This window comes from Anser cygnoides, chromosome 4 (assembly GCF_040182565.1).
Source record: "Anser cygnoides isolate HZ-2024a breed goose chromosome 4, Taihu_goose_T2T_genome, whole genome shotgun sequence".
NCBI classification, from domain to species: domain Eukaryota; kingdom Metazoa; phylum Chordata; class Aves; order Anseriformes; family Anatidae; genus Anser; species Anser cygnoides.
In genome coordinates, this window is record NC_089876.1 from 12,267,220 (window position 1) to 12,287,285 (window position 20,066).

Genomic DNA, 20,066 nt, shown 5'->3' on the forward strand with positions numbered 1-20,066 from the left:
CAATCTTGTGCCATGTGAATTTACCCCATCTACTGCTAAGCATCAATTTGGGCTGCAAAATAACTGTTTCAAATAAGACAAACTTTATGATCTCGCAGGACAATTTAAAACTTACTGTATTTCCCTTAAAACTCAACACTAGCATTAAAATAGACCTTTTGGTAGAGATTAGCAGCAGGCATTTCCACTGCAATAACCAACAAAGCTTATACTTCTGTCTCTTCAGTATCTTTATTCCAATACATATCCTCAAAGACCACGTTACACTTATTTAGGATCCCTCAAGCTTCCAGGGCTTTTGACCAATACAGTTTCTAAGGAACTCTAGATACTGATAAAACTAAAATAAATCTTTTAAAACTGCAAAGGAAAAAAAAAAAACTTTTCTTTCAAAAAACACTTTGGATCTTGTCATAACCGTTCAACTGATACTCAAGGCCTATTATTTTCTATTAGCCTCATGCTCTTAACAAATATTCTGTCCTTTTACATTTCCACAACGTAAGGGAGGAGGTTCCAGGAGCATCAAAAGAAGCACTTTGGCAGCTAGACTGTTTGCTAGATTATGATACTAGGGTAGGTCATGTTACGTTCTTTTATTATTAAAATACTCAGGAACAATCATTCTTCTGTAGGATTAAATTACCCTTTCATTTACTATGGATGGAAGCTATTACTCTGTTTAATATTAGATTTGTTTGAGGCAGGTAATTTTCAAGTCAGGACAAGAGCAACACACTCTTTGTACAGAAATACAGCTAAGGGCTCCCTTTACTTATTTTTATTTAATTCCACAAAAATTAGATTCCCTTTACATATGATTAAAATTATTTCAAAACATTCTGATTTTAATCAGAAAGAAAGACATAAAATAGCACTGCGTTAAGGCAGCTTGCAAGTTTTGTGGTATAATCCTTTAGCAGGAAAATCAGAGTTACACCTTTATTTCTTGAGACTGCAACAAGAGCGAGCACAGGTTAGTTTCAGACTAACAAGGAGAGCTATGCCTTCTTCCAATACAATTGTATTTGTTTCCTTGTTTTAAAAAAACAAGGAACTCAGTCACACCATGACAGATCTAAATCCTGCCTTTCTGACGGATGACAAGTAGGAACGAGCCCAGAGGAGCACACAGGAAGTGAGTCACTCACACTCTTGGACTTCTACCGTGGAACAGGAAAAAATGCACTAGGCAGTTTGTAGAAAAGAGTGTTTTAAAGTGTGAAGCGAGTCTAAATGCAAGCCCTGCACCACTAACAGCTACAGCCATCAGTCCCAATGATTTCTCCAGTGATCCCTCCCCAGACAAACTCAGTATGAGCAGAAGACCATGCTCTATCCAAAGCCGTAATCTAGCTCCTGCAGGAATCAGCAGCCAGCTTGAGCCAACCACTTCCTGTTCTAAAGGCCCTGAACAAACCATCTGTGTACAGGGAAAAGATGTTAAGATAAACATTCAGAAAAGTTCGGTATTTTTAGACAACTGTCACCCATCAGCAGAGGGCAAGAGGAAGCTGAGCACGTGATGGCAGCTAGCACATGGCACTGCACGCATCTGGAACACTCCTGCACGAGAGCTGCACGAGAACCTCCACACATCACGAGCCAGTGCCCTCTGCACTCTTCTCTGGTGGGTTTGTTTTGTTTCTTTCTTTTGTTTTGTCTGGATAAAGCATGCTACTGTCAACAGGAGCTCTGACTGCCTCTGTCTGGCTAAAGCACGGATTGCAGTAATTCCTTCCAGTAATTCCTGCTAGGTGCCATTGCTCTGCAGCTCTTTTCCGCCTAATAGGTCAAAGCCAAAAAACTGACTGAGAAAAGTTAACATCAGTTAGGACCATACCTTTAAAAAAAAAAAAAAAGCAAAACAAGATCGACTTAAATGATACCTGACCCAAATCAGTTCACGGAAGTTTTTCCTCCAGTACTGTTACAAGTTTAACTATTCACCCCATCAATTTATATATAAATATATATATTATATATATATATATTATATATATATATTATATATATAGTGTATATATATAGTGATATATAGTGTATATATATATATATATAACTATATATATATATATATATATATAAATATAAAATCACCTACACACCAAGAGCTGTATTTAGCTATTTCACCAGCTCATTTTCACTTTATCTTATACTGCATAGTGAGCCTCTTCAGTACAACAGATTTTAATTGACAGGAATATTGATCCTACTTATAGTCACAATCTAATTACAGGAAAACACAGTTGGTAAATCATGTGGATTTATTCTCTTTTAGTACATCACTCTTAGAGGAAAGTCTGTTGCATCTCCAGTTGAAGACATTCCACTTGGGAAATGTCATTACTAGTACCAAAGAAGAACCAAGAACCAGACTTTTTTTTCCACAGAAAGAAAAAAACAACACAGGAATGACCAAAACGAAAAAAATAAAAACACTTTAGTAGGAGGCGGTGGGAATGCGCTGACACCAGGTTGTACGATAGGAACGATGTGATCATCATGGCTGAACAATCTGACTCAAATGACTTCGTTGGAGCAGGAAGGGCAAAACAAATGAAGTGTGCTGAAAGGCCTGGCTATAAAGCTCTTATGCTGTCGCTGTACCTACGGCACGGCTGCAATCTCCTCCTCAAGCCTTGCACAGACAAACTTGTTATCCACACATTTATATACATAAACCACTGTAGTTTTCCACTACGTCTAAGGCAGGCACACTGTTTTCATCATTGGTGGTGTCACAGCAAGAATCACTCCCCAGTATTCATTTATTTGAATCCTTACACATATGGGAGAAAAAAAATGTCTCCCCTCCCCATGAAAAGAAATACTATAGCTTTTAGAACAGAAACTATTCTAAGTTTGGAAAGATGACAATTCCTAGGTTAAAATCTATAGCTACTTTTTAATGTTAAGGAACTACCATTATAAATCCAAATACAAAATGTTTCTGGGCATCAAATGAGTTCAAAAAATATTTAGAGCTGCATTTATGAGTAAAGATTGTTAACTGAAAGGCCTCATGTGTTGTATGTGCTGAATTTTAATGGTATTGGCACTCAAAGAAAATGACGAAATTCCATCGAGCTCTTAGGGGAATTTATATGGTTAAAATTAAATTGAACTGTTTTCATTGATGTGTCCAGCACATTTGGAAGTGGAAAAAAGTTACACACTGATTCAAAAATGGATTTTGAGAAAAAGGATGAGACACTATAGAGATAAATAATTTAATTCAGGCTGCTCCTTGGGCAAGACAACTGCAATGCGTCTTAGGATACAGCTAGAATGTGGCTGACTCCTCTGTGTGCATTAGTCTTAATAGGCAAGATTGAGTGGCCAGCTACTACAAATTACCTGAAGACTGATCACGAGAGGAGACAATGGAGAAGATGCAATCTTATCTTATATTTTTAAAAGAGTTTGTGAGTGAACAGTCTTGAGAAATAAAAAAAAAAAAAGGCTGCAAACACATGGTGCTTACATCTGCTGTATTCACCAACCCCAAAAAGTGCTCCTGAAAGAAGCAATGGCCACAAAGCCACGTTCAGCCTTACAGTCTGTTTAGCTGGGAAGATAATTTGACTTTGCTCTCAGTGAAGTACTGTCATCTGACTTCCCGTGCATTTTGACGCATCTATTATAAATGCAACTGGCTTAACCAGTTCTGCTCAGGCAGGATTCCTGAAGCTAATTGATACAAAAAATTAATCATGCAAACCTCCACTGTAAATGCACTTACAGCTTCTCTGATGCTATTACTTGTTCTGACAGTTTTTAAGCTTTAAAACATTTACCTTGGTAAAAAATGTACAACGCTTCTCAGCGAGAATGCAAAGGAATCCAGCCTTAGCCTACGACCAGAATGGTTCCTTCCCCATACAGTAATATCCGTGTCTACCGTCTGCCTTCAAAAGTAGGGCAAACACCAACATCACTGGACTGATTTTCATTCCCCTGTTGTCAAAATGGAGTGTGATCCTGTGCCTTACATGCACTAGTCGAACAAGCGAGTGCTGTTAGAGGAGTTTTTATAGGACTGGAGAAAAGTTTTGTCTGCCTCAAAACCTGCCTGGGTCACAGGAAAAAGATGTTACTTCTTACACATTGTTCGTAGCTCAGCCATACGTGTACAGCCTCCTTCAGTTGCAGGATAACAACGTCTAACTTGTGAACTGCAACTAGAGTTTGAGGGTCTGGAGTTTTCACCATCTATTTATTTTATAAATAGAAGGCAATAAGACCTGGTGGTTCTATTAACAATGTTTAAGTGCTTCACAGTTAAATTACTTTTTTTTTTTTCATAATTTATACACAGATCTTGCAAGTCCTTTCCTGCAAATTTCTTTCAGTCCCAGGTGAGATTATTATAGGGAAAATATCAGAAAAAATTTACAGTAAGAGTGTTTTTAAAGCTTGCTCCCTTCATGTATAAGTTCAAAAAATATACACATAAGTGGACCATCCTCTTTTTCAGAAGACTATGTTTGCAGTTAGCTTCGTTCATCTCATTCTGGGAGAAAAAAAAAAAAAACATGTTTCATCCATACAGTAAAGGTATGAAAGGATGGAACCACGACCATACCAGCAAAGTCACAGGGCTCTTACCAGCTGACCTGGCACAAAGGATTTCTTTGATGCCTGTCCAGAAGCAAAAGAAGCTGACTTGAGAAACTGCTGCTCGATGACTCAGTCACCTCAGTTCCTGTGCACAAAGAGCTTCATACCAAGCAAGGATGATCAGATTGATTTCCCTAGATATGTTACATTTGAGGACTGATAACTGTAAATTGGTAACTATAGTTAATAGTACAGTCAGGCAATTTTGTGGCATCTTAAACAATCCGAAGGACTTTCAATAGTTTAAGGTTACATACGACTTGAGGCTTTGTTTCTGTGTTTTGAGATGGGATAATCACAATGAAGTAAAAAACAGAATGAAGAACATATCACCTTTCCTTTATGTTGCCTTTCAGAATTACCTCAGACCAAGATTTTGCTAATAGGAACTCTATTCAACAGCCTCCGTAGCCAGACAGATCGAGTCCCAAATCTGTGGGCTTATGAGTATTTCACCACAGACAGTAACATCACTGAACAAACAACATGCAGGAAGACTCCTAGGCTCCATGGGATGAATATGTACTTTTTTTCCCTTAAATGAATCAGTAAGTCAAGTCTGAGCAGCCAAAGAACAGAAGGCTTTTACTCAATAAACAAGTATTTCAAGTACCCTGTTAATGTCCAACAGAGGTGAGAACTGGAACAGGAAGGACAGGGGCAGGCTGGAGAGAAAGGCACATGGCACCCTCCCAACTTGAGGACACTTCAGTGTCAGAGTACTGCAGTTATTGGCGCAGTACAGCTCTTGTCGGTGTCATCGAAAACCTCTGGTGAACGCTCTGGAACTGCTAATTGTATCAGGACCATCTGTAGACAAGGTCAGAATGGTTGATCATAGGGAAACCTTCAAAAAGGTGCTATAGCTTCACTTAAACTAACAGCCTAAATACAGCTAACAACAGTCACACGGGACTTCCAGATTTCCAGAGCACTTCACCCTAATTTAAGCAGCACAGTCCTTCAAATAAGCACTCTCTTTTCATACACAGCAGCTGGTTTTGAAGTTCTAGCTACATGGTCTCTCTCCGTGTAAACCTCCTCAATGCCACAGTGGTCTGAACAAAGGAGAACAGGAAGCTTCCAATATCAATGAAATACAAAAAAAACACCCAAGCACATACAACATCAACCTACATGCACTCCACAAATCCCAGGTGAAGCAAGAAAGCTAAAAGGAGGATATTTTCTTCTTACAGAAGGAGCAGCTGATGAACTACTGGCCACATAGCTGGATTTCAGCAGATCTTCCCCCATGGGGAAGGCAGGTTGTTTGATTCTCTATGTGCTTGCATTATCTGCAGTCAAACCAATCCTCTTATGTGTTGTTACATTTTCAAAAACGTTACTGTAGCTTAGAAGTAATATGCAAACAAGGAGAAAAGGGCTTTCACTATTTTCCATTCCCTTGTGACACACTAAGGATGACCTGGAAAGATTTTTTTAAATCTCTTGACTCCCCTCCATGTCTGTCTAAAATTAGACAAAAGATTGATTTAAAAACTTACTATGGGCAAACACAAGCATCACGTACACATACAAATCAATGCTACAACTAGTTAAGCAGCAATTAAGATAGTGAAAAAAATAAATTCCTTGGGGTTTCTGATGCTTTTAAAGACTTCTCTCTCCAGGGAATCACTTCAATAAACAATTTCAATACATGCTCCCTTCTGAACTATACTGTGCTAGGAAAGAAAAAAAAAAAGTTTTATTCCACTCATTTCTCCTGAACTGTATTATATTTTTGCAACATTTCAAGTCAGTAACTGGGTTTTCAGAAAAGCCCATATGTAGAAAGTTTCAACTGTAAATAGCAAGCATTTCAGAAAACAATGGGTGAAACCAGCATTGAAACAGGATTTTTCTGGCACTTGACCACATTGACGTTACCCTGAGTTCATGAATTTTAATTAGATTTGAAGCACAAATAAACCAAGGCCCAACAAAACACAATTTCCCTTCAAACAGCATGTTACATATAGACAGGTGTATGGCACAAAGGCTACAAACCAGTGAAAACTTGAACAAGGTAAGGAAAACCAAAAGATATTTAAAATACCCACCAAGTTTGATTATAAACAAATATTCATTCACATACTTTGAATCTTCACATGAAATGTTTTATACCAAAATGGCATGATTTACATGGGGTACTCAGTTTTAAAACTAAGTAGAACACATTCTTTTGAATGGCACTCTGTGTTATAATGTAAGTTTAAAAAAAATCTAACAAAATCCATCTTTTATATTGTCAGATTATTATAAATCAGGTGCAACTCCTCAAACAAACAGGCTTCACAGTCATATACACACATCATAAACCTAACTGGATTCTACATTCACTGTTAATCCTAATGTAGGGTTAAACAAATACCTTTTGCATTTTTTTGGGATCTTTCTGCGAGGTTTCTCTGATGGGTACTTTTCCAAACAACTTCCATCCCACATCATTTTGTTTCTCAAGTCTTGCACTTTGCTTTCTGGTAAACAAATTCCTACAAAAAAAAAGGTTTGATTAAGAAAAAGGGTCGATTAATTACAATAAACAGAAGGACATATGATTTGCCAACCTCATTTATCCCAACCACACAAGCTTCTCTTGTGTTTGTGGTGGCAGGGACTGATTCTTATCCCCAAGAGATATGTTATACAGCATTGCCACCATATGACAAACAACTTGGTTAAATAAGAATTTTTAGTAGATAAGTAAGTTTATTTGTCATTTTCTGAAAGTACTCTTCTTTTTTAGCCTCCCTCTACATCGCTCAACCTCAGTGTTTTAAAGTAAGACTAAGAAGCTAGATCTCTTGCTGTGTAAACATTCTCTACCCACCTGTTACAACAGATTACTACCCAAAAATCACAAAAAGGTTGCAGACTTAGCAGCCTTTTACTGTGTTTGATCTGCTCTTATAAAAGATTGTTCAGATTGTTTTTCCTGAATAAAATTAAAAGCAGCTATCAAAACACATTAATTCTGAAGTCTCTCTGAAACGTCTCGGCCAGCTTATGCACCGTACGTACCGTCTGAAAGCCAGACGGTACGAACTGCTGACACAAAGGAGCAAAGGGAAATTGGCTAAGTTTTAGATGAAACAAAACTAGAAGCCACTGAAAGTTAACTCGTTTTTATTGAGGCTGTTAGTTCTTAAATCAAAGCTACGTGCCAAATTGGCATCTCCTCACCACAGAGATGTTCTTCCAAAACAGGGCAGCTGGTAGGGAGCAGCCCTCCCGGCTCCCCCAGGAGCACAGCAGGCACTCCACACCCACGGGGTTATTAAAACCAGGATTCCCTTTTGTCCCACCGTCTAGTCCAGCAAATACTCAGCAATGTCCAGGTTAGTTAAGTTTAGTACCAGAAGGCGTGGGAGGTTCCCCCCCCCCCCCCCCAAACAAGCTGTGTAGGTTTTCATTCCTCCATTTAAACAGAAAATAAAACTACTCCGATGAGACAAAAGCTTTTTCACTACTTCCATCTGCACGCAGCTATAGCACCTTCCTAGCACAGATGCTTCCAGTCTAGCACTACTGTTTTTCCTCGCTTCCAATTACCACCTTAATGCCTAACAGGCTGACCCCTGCAAGTACAGATTGTTTCTTATTCATAAAGTGTGGCAGTTTGGGAAATAAAACTGTATCAAACATCATGTTCTAAATGGGCTGAACTCAAGTCCGCAATAGGAAAGATACAGACAAAAAGAAGTTATTTTTCTCGGCCACCTTGGATCAGCTAACACGAACAGTATCATAAATACACCACCAGAGATAATACAGCTAGGAATACGGGAGAAATGTTTAGTAGGAGGAAAGCAATCAAGGCACAAGCATCAAGAGTGCACCGAAATGTATTTTATAAAGTTGATAGGGTGCGCTGCCATCCTTCAATATGCCTGTATTTACACAAATGATCACATGCTTCAATATCACAAGGGTACGGTTACCTTGAAACCCAAACCAGGAACAGATTATCATATTAAAAGATACGACCAAGGTGTTTAGGTACAGAAATCACACAAAGCAGTAAGAGCTGATGTCAAAGCTAAGGAGTAAGGAGTTTAAGGAGTTTGTACACTTCTACAAACCTAATTTAGCTTCCCCCACCCTGTGACATAAAATAAAAAAATCAGATAAAGATGTAGGGGAAACAGACAGGGAAACACAAACCTAATGACATCCCCCCCACCTTTTTTTTCCCCCCAAAGCATGAAATCATAATTCTGGGGGTAAATTACTGGATCGACACCAAAGATTTGCTTTGTCTCTACAACTAAAACTACAATGCAGTTATGAAGCTCTCCAGTAGTTCATCGTTCAAGTTCTAACGCTACTTAAAGATTTATAAGCTCATTAGAGCGTTAATCAGCAAATTCAGCTACACTGCTACTGCTGCAACTGCTAGTGCTGGGAAAAAGAGACTGGCATAACAACAGCTTCAAAGAAAGCTCTCTCTTCACCCCACCCCAAGTTCATATACATGACAGCCTGAGGTGATGAACTTACAGGATCATTTGAGACAGCTGCCACAGAAAAAGCGTAAGGAGAGACAGATGTGAGGTTGCGCATGTTTTTTGTTTCTTTGTTAACTTAAAATGAAGAAATTTCAAGCAAGATCTAAAAAATATCTGAAATTAAAAAGATTTTGAAGGAAAGCATGACAAAAAACATCACCAAAACCACTCCAGGCAAGAAATGATAGACAACACAAGACAGGTTGGTTGTTCTTGCTAACAGGTTTTCTTTCAGGTTGTTACTACCTACAAAGCAAACAAACTAAATTCAAGACTACAAACCATCTGCAGAGAAAACTCGAACTTCCAGCATCGGACAGAGGTGAGAGCCACACCTGTGCGACAGCTCTGTGCACATTTAAATGCCCTTTGGCAAGAAAAAGGCTTTCAGCACAGTTCATTAGAACTGGAAAAATAAGACAAGTAGAAGACTAGCAGGCAATTTTCTTTCCCTATCTACTCACACTAGAGGTTTCTAGCAAACGTCTACGCAAGCAACAATCCTCCCCATCTCCTTTGAAGGATTTTAAGAAGGACAGCAAGCTACAATACATCATTATCTTCAGAGCAAAAATAAAGATGAATTGGGATGATAAAGTATAATAACCCTCAGCTGGAAGTGCTGCTCTAAGACAGAGTTGATCTCACATCCTTGCTTTGAACCAATTCATTAATACAATCTCTCTTCCCTTTAGAGGGAGCATCTTACTAAGTAATCTCTTCTACTGCTCATCTAGCAGATGGCATGATACTTGCTCAGCTCACTGTTCCCTCTGTCTGCACGATTTCCAGGGCACCAGGCATCTCTTCCTCTCTTTACACCATCAGTGATTTCCAGTTCTTTTTAATTTAAAAAAAATTGAAATGAAAGGACCGTGCATGGTCAACACACATTCCCCACTCTGAACAGAGCAACTTACTCTTTACTCTGCCTTTTTGTCGCTTCCTTGCTCTCTGTCTACACCTAAGTCCTGATGTTTTGCTGGTGTCCAGGCTCTTCATGCACTCTTCACAAGCTCCAAGCAGCACCCAAACTTCCAAAAGACAGAGCGTTATCAGGAGCAGCAAACTGGCACAATCAGAAGTAGAACTGTAACCTACAACCTGCTTTTCTTTTGACTGAGGACAGCCAGCAGTGGTAAATCCTGATCTGTCCCAGACGGGAACAAGGCAAAGGTAAACCACATGGCAATCAAACTGGGGTGGGAGGAGCAGAAGGGATGCTGCCCCCTTTGCAGCTCATTTTAGAAAACTTAGAGAAAAAAGAAATACTATAAAACGTTCTGTAGTCCAACGTATGCAGAACTTTGCAATAAATCAGAACGTCACCACAGGGTCGTGATAAAACCACCACCTGAGTGCAAGGAAGGGATGATTTTTGCCATACATATCGGCACAAATAATTCATAGCGAAAACTTTCATTTGTCTGCTACTGTAACTCAAAAAGGATTTCTTTTCCTCCTGTGCTTATCTCCTAAGATTTAAAAGTCCTGAGCAGCCTCACTCCTGCACAAATATAACTCACCAAAAACTTCAGCTCCAAATGCAGTATGTTTAATGAGATTCTAGCTAATGGAAAATGCAGATTGACAAAGTCCCAAAAATTCTTTATTAGTAAAATTACAAACCCCATTTTCACTCCAAGGAAAAAAAAAACACAAATCCTAGTGTAAAAGATCTCAAAAATTAATTAAAATTGTTCTAAGACGCAAATTAATTAGAGATCTTAAATGTAAAAAGGGTTGACATGCCTGGAAAGAAGATCTCATGCTGATGATTATCTCAGTCTCACTGTCTTCTTCACAACCACTAGAGCACCCCATCCTGATTTACAGCTGGGATATTAACAGGAATATCTGACATGATGCATCACATCTGCTGCATCGTTACCGTGGAGCCATGGGTTTCATTTGCATTCCCATTCAACGTGTGAACTATTTTACACTAAGTGTCTGCAGCTGCTTATTTTAGGAAAGCCAAGGACAGGTCACATTTCAAATACAAAATTACTTTTGCACCATTCCCTTAAAAACACTATTTGGCACCAAATCAGTGTTTAACCTTGTTTTAATTGAGCTGTGGTGAGATGACAGGAGAGATTTTAATTCTAACTTCTGAGTAAATGTTTACATACGTACAAGGAGCATCCTGCGATACAAGAGAGACAGACAGAGAATTCTTCCCCACGACCATCCTGCACCACTGCTGTATACTGACTGACCTGCCCAGCTGCTTCTTTCGTGGGGAAGGGTGGAAGGTAATACTAACAGCTACATTCAGCCGTGTCTGGAAAACCTTACTTTCGAGTAAAACCTGAGAACCATTTCACAGGGGTTCTATAAGCACTGCTGAGATAAAGTTACTTACTAGCTGCCATACAGATACACTACTCATTCATACAGTGCCAGCATTTTTGTTGCCCCCTTTGCTGTCATGGTCACACTGAAGCCTCAATCAAAAAAATTAGAAACGCTAGAACCGCATCAACCACACAGTGGTTTGGGTTGGAAGGGACCTTAAAGCCCACCCAGTTCCAGCCCCCTGCCATGGCAGGGACACCCCACCAGACCAGGCTGCCCAAAGTCCCATCCCACCTGGCCTTGAACACCTCCAGGGATGGGGCACCAACAAATGGCCCAGATGAACTTATTCACGCAGCGCCTATTAAGGCTTTTTAAAGTTTGTTTCTAAATATCACTACCAAAGCAGAGAGTTTATCTATTTCTGTCCAATTCTTTCTAAAAAGACAGGAGGTCTGCACACAAAACTGCCAGCAGCTACTGCTGCAGGAAGAGTTTGTAGCCCTGTCCCACAAGCTTTCAGGAATTCCATTTTCTCTGTTTCAGCTGTGGCTTATCCCACTCAAGGTTAGTAACCAAGTCTCCTCCCAAAAATTCACCCCTCCTCCCCTCTCCCCAAGTTTAGTATACAAACCTATCCACTAAGAGGAGCACAGACAGTGCTATCATGGTTTCTGCTGCCAATCTGGCCCAGATCTCAGACTCCGCTGTAAACCTACTCCATGAAGTCCTCTCTAGCCAGGCAAACTGCACTGGGCCCCCTGAAATACCTCTGAGGTTCAGTGCTGCCAGAGTCAAGGAACTGTTGGACATGGTGCTTAGGGACACGGTGTAGTGGGTGATACTGGTGGGAGGGGGATGGTTGGACCAGACCATCTTGGAGGTCTTTTCCAACCTTAATGATTCCCTGGCTCCTGCCAAGGAATCCTGCCGGGCAGCGGTCAAAGGGCAGCCAGCGAGGTGGGCACATGGACATCCACTGCCACCTGCCAGGCACACACAGGTGTTTTCCCCAGAACTCCAAGACACACCGGTTGCCTGAAATAAAAGGGCAGAGGAGCTTAGGGGTCTCCAGGAAATCTGACATTAATGATTTTTAACTGTTTCGCTGGTGACATTTTCACGTGGCTCCTGAGATGAACTTCTAAAGACCACGCCGGCATTCAGCACGGAACAATTGTTAGGAGCAAAAGGAAAAGGAAGATGGCACGTGCCGCTCTGTGGCAGATTTCTTCAACACTGACCTAGCATAGCGATTATACTTGCAAGTATACTCGTGTTTTAATGGGTTGCTTACTCTTAAAGACAGATGCTGTAAAGAAACAAGCCTGAGAATCACCTAGAGGCAGACACTGACACAACCCACACACACACCGATGCTACTTGTTACCAGCTTTTACCCAAAATGATTTGTAATAGCAAGTAACTTTTTGTTATGAGTGTTAAAAAAGCATACAACATTTCCTGCTCTCACAAAGCATGCTCACGTTCAGACTTCAATTAGTCTTCCAATTAAGAAGGTTATTTTCAGAAGACAAGACAATTAGAGTAGTCATGTGAATGAACAACTGGAAGAACTTACCAGCCTCTCGAGGAAAGCAGATGAAAGATAAGAGCAGTGAAGAAAGTTCAGAAGGTTCAGACTTCGTCGGACAAAGTAATCTTCAAAGACAATTTCAAATGAGTATCGGACTTGCACGTGTTCTTAAAAGGCAGGAAAGAAACAGAGGCAAACCAGCGTTCCTTCAGTTTATTTTGGAGGAAGATCCTGAAATTTCCTGATAAGTCCAAACTAAATGTGCAACGAGCACTGAGGTCTTGAGCCCCTTGGTCTACGCAAAGGCAGTCAAACCGGAGTGCATAACGGGCTCTCTAAAGAGCTGGACAGTAAGGAGATACCGGTCATGAGAGCTAGGTAAACCCACATGTTGAGCACATAAGCACAGTGTAAAAAGAGATGTCTCCAAAGATGTTATTCCACAAGGCATCCAGAAACCTACATTGAAACAGGGCATTTTAAGCCATGCACAGCACCTATGAAGCAAAAATATATATTAAGAGAAATTTTATTAAATGTTTGTTGCAGACTGAGGAAAAATGCCCAGCCATCTTTCCAGGCATGGCACAAACTCAATTAACAGTGTTTGGGAAACACTCTCACACCATTATGGAATTTAGGCAATAGGTTTAATATTTGTTTTCTTCTCATCTTTCAGTAACCTTTTGTATTCTGCGCTAATTATATCCTACATAATTCACCCTCAATTAATTGGGGAAAAAAAGATTCTCACCTCTAGCAGCTTGCATTCTAGCCACTTCAATAACTTCCAGAGGAATAAAAAATAAAAAACTACTCTGAAAAATCAGCAACACACTGTAATCACAACAATTTTGGTTACCTGATCAGCAGGGGAACAAGACTCATACACATAGCTCATGATGGCTAGGGAACTGGAGGACAGAAGAAAAAGATCTTATAAAAAAACTACTCAAAAGGCCCTAAGGGGCCCTAAATCTACATTCTTAGGAGCACGTAGGTCAGCAGCTGGTACCCATGACCAGGTAACACTGGTTTCTGGGAATACTTCACTCGAGGCAATCGCTGTTGGCTCTCACATTCAACCTTCCCAACCACAGACTGCCATTCCGTCACAATAGGTTTTGCAAACCTGAACTTTTCAAAAAACAAAGCATCATCCCAAAATATCCAAGTATTTTGGCTACAGTAAAGAATCTCTGACAAATTAGAAGTCAGGCTTTGAGTAAGATTCCAAAATCACATGCAAAAGCCGTGTTTGAAGAAATGTACCTCACAGATACCAAAACAATCCAACAGAAGTAGAGCCAGGCAGTCTAGAAGTTGGCCTCCCTGACAAATGTTTAAGAAATCCCTATCAAATTTTATAAATGAAGTTTTCCAACCACCAACCCTCCAGTGCGCTTGGTCTGTTCATTAGGAACCCAGAATAACGGCACCTGACCTTTCATACGACAACAGATACCTGCAGGTCTGAAAAAAAAATTGAGGGCGACAGTAACACAATTCAAGTTTGCATCGCATGAGAGCCGAAAGCTTGCAACGGGGTAATTTGGAAATCTCTTATTAGATCTCCAGAAAAGAAAAGGAGGGTTTAAACTATCAAGAGGACTACAATGTCCTATGTTTACCTTTTTCTCTTAGAGGGTACCCCTCAGTTCAGAAGAACACAAAGCAGAGCTGCGTGTACTCAAGTGTCGAAAACGAGAGATGGTAAGTGAGGCTAATCCTGAATGCTTAGCAGTAAAGACCGGCTGTAGCAAACCAAGAACTATTTTTCACATGGATGATGTGCAGTGCTAATTTACCAGGCAAATTCTGGGGACTTCTCAGAAACAGGAGCTTCTGCAAGTTGGGACTCCCATACAGAAGCAACATTCGGGTCCAAGTTCAAACTATTCAATTCAATCAACTACACGTAATGGTTCTTTTCTAGTTGGCAAAATTCCCAGGTATTCCAATGTTACCAGAATAACCCAAACTTCTATTCCCAGAGACTGAAAGCAGATTGCATCATTGATCTAAAGTACTATTACCACACAAATCAAAACCTGAATGAATACACTAAATACCACCCTAAGCAAGAAGGTGAACCTGAGTCAGCAGTAAGACCTCTCAGCAGCGAAGACTGAATGCAGACTGGGTTCTGTTAGCAGATGAAGAGGAAAAATGATTAAGAGCTCTGCTTGTTATCCATGAGAATATCCGCATCCAGTTTGGGGGCCCTGAACTAAAACACAGATCAGTATCTGGAGAAAGTCCAGCGGATGACCCCCTTGATTGCTGAGTGCTGAAGCCTACAAGACACAAAGAGGGATGCTGAGAGGTGGTTTGTTCAGCCTGGATGACCATTCTCTGAGATGCACACAGGCAACATAGCAAGTTGCTGCAAGGTAAACTCCATCTGGACAAAAGAAAAGAAAAAGCACAGTGGTAGTAGCTAAATCCTGGCCCACATACTCCAACAGGCTGTGGTAACTCCAGGGTCAAACCTACTCACAGCTGCAGGACAAGGCTCTGAGCAGCACGAGCTGCTGCAGAAGTCAGCCCTGCGCCGAGCAGGAGGTTACACCAGGGGGCTCCAGAAGTCCCTTTCGACCTAAACTGCTCTGTGACTCTGTTTTGGAAGTGCTACAGCTCAGGAATTGGAAGTCTAAGCACTACGTAAATACACTGTCTTACCTCTTGGTTGGTGCCCAGGTCTTGCATTTATCCTGTCAGCTGTCGGGACAAGGTGTGAATTACGATTTATCTACTGTATTTTTTAGATATTGTTCTTACAGCATAGCTTGAAAACTTTTGAGGTACTTTCCTTAATAACTACGTAGAGATGCTTAGTATGGATACCTCCTTAAAGCATCACTGTAATAATGCCTGAACTGAGACCAACAGTTCAGAAATAAAAATTCACATTTTTTTTCTTGGTTTGCCGTGTCAGCAAACTCAGTATTTAACAGAACTCAGACTACCCAGAGCAAGGCATTAACACCACCTATCCCTGCTCCAGAAAGCCCACAGTCTCCATATACTATTTCTGTCAAAAAAAAACCCTCCATCCATCCACAGAATTTTGTTAAAAGACTATTTCTTGTTTAGCCTTGAGATATTTAAAAGGAAATGCCGACTCCAAATTTCCCACAGAATATGTAGCACTGGTAATGGAAGGGAAACAGTATTCAAGAACTAGTTATTCAGTTATCCCCCCTTAACTATTTTGAAAGGAAAGTTCTCAGTAGACACCTATTCCATCTAATTTCACCTCACTTACCGCATTTTTCAGAATCTCTAAGCATACACGTAACATTCCCTTGCAATGTTGTCCCCAAATTAAGTACTCTTTAAGTTCAGAGTAATGTTGTTTGTTTTTTCTTTAATGATTTCTAAATTTGTGGTAACTTACAACAGTTGACATTACCGATAAGGAAGTGAGGAAACAAAAGTCAGCTGAACATTAAATGTTATTTTGATTAGATAGCTGGGAGTGTCACATGGCAGTGACTGTGCTGAGAGTCTCCTTCCCCGAAGCTCGGTCACTTCCAGTCCTTACAGCTCCTTTAACACAGGGAAACACGAGGAAAGTTCATGCAGAGCAGCTTGAAGATACAAAGTCCATCCAACTCACTGATTCACAAACCATTCCCATAGACAAAGAATCAAAACGAAAGCAGACTTCTTCCATCCATCTGAATTTGTTCCTCGAGTCTTGTATACGTCTACCGAAATGAACCTAATTCTCACTCTTTCTATTCAAAAACAAACATGTAGAACTGCACAACTGGAGGAGTTCAGAAAGGCGGCCTTACACAGAGGATAAGGACAAGGAGTAAAAAAACATTAGAGCTGAATGCTACAAGTGACATGAAACTCATATGCTACAAACTGCTAGCTGGTGTGAGATTTTTGTAATTCTTCCCACCAGCCACTCAAAAAGAAAATATTCCCATTTGACTTTATCTTAAATAATAATTGGATGGCACTAAGTCCTCGCTTATTGTGCCTTTACTGGGAAATAAGAACAACAATCCACCAAAGCACTGCTGTGCAGATTTTCATTTAACTTCCATAATGAACAAAGGGCATCAGCAAGCCTCTTAGTTTTGCTGCTGAATATCTGAAAACGCTTTCTCACAAACAGGAGTTCAAATAAATAAGATGTTATCTCCAAAAGCAACTTGCATTTATTCTGAAGAACAGCCCCTCAGGTCAGGTTTAATGCAAAATTTAAAGGAGGAGTAATAGAACAGTAAGTCTAAATGGCAGTTGTGTTACTGCATGCATAAAGAGGAAAAAAAAGGATTAAAATTAATGTGGACAGTTTAAGTTCAACGCCTCGTGGAAAACAGGCCACACGACAAGGTTCCTAACTGCAAACAGTGCATTAGAGGACTGGAGTTCTGAAAACTGTACCACACAATTTTCAACAGGTTTCAGCCTTCCTTATCAAAAGGAAAAGTTATCACTGTAGAACTCCAACTTTGCACCTACAAAAGATTCACTTTAAGGGTGTTTATTTCAGGACAATTCTGTAACTTGTTTGTTCTAGAGATACAACAGTAAACACAGGCTAGGGGTGGACCCCTAGTATTTTGTGTCATGCAGACAAAGCAGCTTCCAAGTAAGGGGCACCCAACACCAACAGCGAAGGCTGCAGTACCTGACACTTTGCTGCCTTCTCTCCCGACAATCTCCTCGCAGCCTTTTCAGATCCCCATCACTGACACCAGTTAGCTCAGAAGGCACCCAGAGAAAGCAGCGGAGAGGGACAGAACTGCCACCAAAGTCCTCTGCTGCCTCCAGCAGAAGGGCAAGCCCCCGAGGCCAGGCAGATCTCAGCACCGGCAAGCCCCAGCCTGCAGCACGGTGCCGCCTGCCCGCGCAGGCTTTCCCCATCCTGAGCCAGGTTTCTGCAGTTCCTCCTCGCAACTTCTGGGCAGCTCTACCTGCAGCTCAGCGATTTTCTGTGCATTTGTATTTAAAAGCTGCGTACACACATCCTTCCCCGCCAGCTCCTTCTGTTCCTCCTCCTACGCGCTTCAGTGCTGCTTCTCAGATGGTCTCCTCCTGAACAACCTCCAGTCTAAGAGTCTTCATTGAACACAAAACACGTCCAGAAGAGGAGACAACACCACATGTAACGTTTAAAAGTTCAGATTACTCAACCATAATTATTTTCATACTTTTTCTCTTACCTCCTGTGGTCAGTGAATTCTTTTTTTTTTTTGGAAAGATGAAAGTGGGCAACCAACACTATCTACAATGGTCCTTGTTACTCTACCTTCCTTTTAACATTGAAATTCGAGATGCACCACATGCGGTGCTCTCATTAAAAAAACAAGAAATGGCATTATGAAAGGGTCCTACTCCTTAACACAGGGGACTTATCTATGGTATTAATGGACCCAGTTCCTCAGGTTTAGAGCTCCCAATTACGCGACTAGTCACCTCAAAACATGTGTGCATATGAGATGTATAAAATTCACAAGATTTTAGACTTAATGCTGAAACCAGCACTTACTGTTTTGAAACTTAAGCCCTTTTTCTTCACAGACTACAAGTAAGGCCACAAGTTTGTGCTCCTGTGTATGGGATATAATGCCAATACTGCTTCAGAAATTCTCAGAAATACAGAAATTCTTTGAAAATAGTAAAACATAATATTCCTGAAAGCTCTTTCTGTATAGTCCCTGTTCTCTGCAAAAAGTTTCCTGAGATCCTGCTTCTTAGAACGTTTGGATCAAAAACTTCTAGGAACAGCCTGAAAAGAAAGAGGATCCAGGTTCCAGGAATAACAGAGAATATTCACAGCAGCGGACTAAGCCAAGAGTTAGGATTCCTGCATTCCCTTAAAAAGGAGCTGCATGGCTTATCAGTTAACCAGAGTCCTACAAAAACTCCGCGTGTAGCTATAAAGAGCCTCATCCTCACTCTCCAAAATGAGGAATGAAAAGCAGAACTTGTGCAGTAAAATCACAATGGTCCTGACTCAAAGCTGCTTTAAAAGCGAGCTTTTAAAAGCCTGTTTCAGCAGTGCTGTACCGCAGCCAAGTCCAAAGGTGGAATTCATTAACCTGCGCTCCCGTGGGTCACCAGGGCAAAGGCACAGGCAAGGCACTGACTCCTCAGTCCCCCAGCCAATTATCTCTTAACGCCGTTTCTCAAACCAAGTTCCTACATACATTCAAATTAAGGAAACGAATTCAAACTCATGCTTTATGCAAAAGACCCCTGGCCTTACAGGGCTGATCCAAGTACACACGACTTGAAAACAACCAAGATGTCAGGTTTCTTTGCCAGTAGTCAGGATTATTGCTTTGGAAAGCAGCCGTAATGCTTCCTCACGTACTAACCTGGAGCCTAATGACAACCGCTACAGGCGCACCCAGCTGGTACCTGGGATGCCGTAGGCTCTTTCAGGAGGACTGTGTGTGGACAAGCAGGAACGCTGCCTCTCTTTCATTGCATCTTCCTGCCCCACCCAAAGAGGCATGTAATAATCCGAGGAAATCGCCAGACCTGTCAAAGTCCAAAATGGTGAAGAGACAGCACTGAGGCTCAGGAGAAGTCCAGGAAACTTTCTCCATCGCAGTGCTTAAGCAGGTAGGGCAGGCACGCTCCTTTTCCAGTGCCATCAGCGGTGCCAGGATCAATGGGCAACCAGTTGGGCTCTCCTGGCCTCCATCTCCACTGTAGCTTAATTTCCAACCACTGCCTCAAGCAAGCACCGATGCTTCCTAACAGGACCAATACTACACAGCTGATGGGGAGCACACCACCTCATATGCACTGCATGTGCAAACACACATACACAGGGAAAAACAGATCTACAGAGTGCTAAGAGAGAACGTTACATCCTAAAGAAGATGCTCCCCTACGCATTTTCTTGATCCTGCGGAAGATTTAACCTTCAGTGACATGTAAGCTCCTTCAATACATGTGACCAAGCACTGGAGGCATCTAATTTTTTTTTGTCACTACTATGTCTACTGGCAGCAACAACTCTTAACTGACATATCCAGTGCAACTTCTGTCTCGACAAGTTTGGAGAACCCAATACACGCTCAGCTGACAGACAGGGTTCAACACAAGCACAG

General features: G+C 41.0%; 1 protein-coding gene across 3 annotated transcripts in view; it reads right to left on the minus strand.

Annotated features, from left to right (window-relative positions):
* The window catches only part of TBC1D14 (TBC1 domain family member 14), a 70,241-nt gene that overhangs the window by 41,488 nt on the left and 8,687 nt on the right, over window positions 1–20,066 (minus strand). For all 3 annotated transcript variants that reach the window (XM_066995628.1, XM_066995627.1, XM_048047646.2), the window contains exon 3: window positions 7,001–7,121. In XM_066995628.1, coding sequence (XP_066851729.1) covers window positions 7,001–7,121 — 121 coding nt within the window. The remainder of the gene's footprint in view (window positions 1–7,000; window positions 7,122–20,066) is intronic.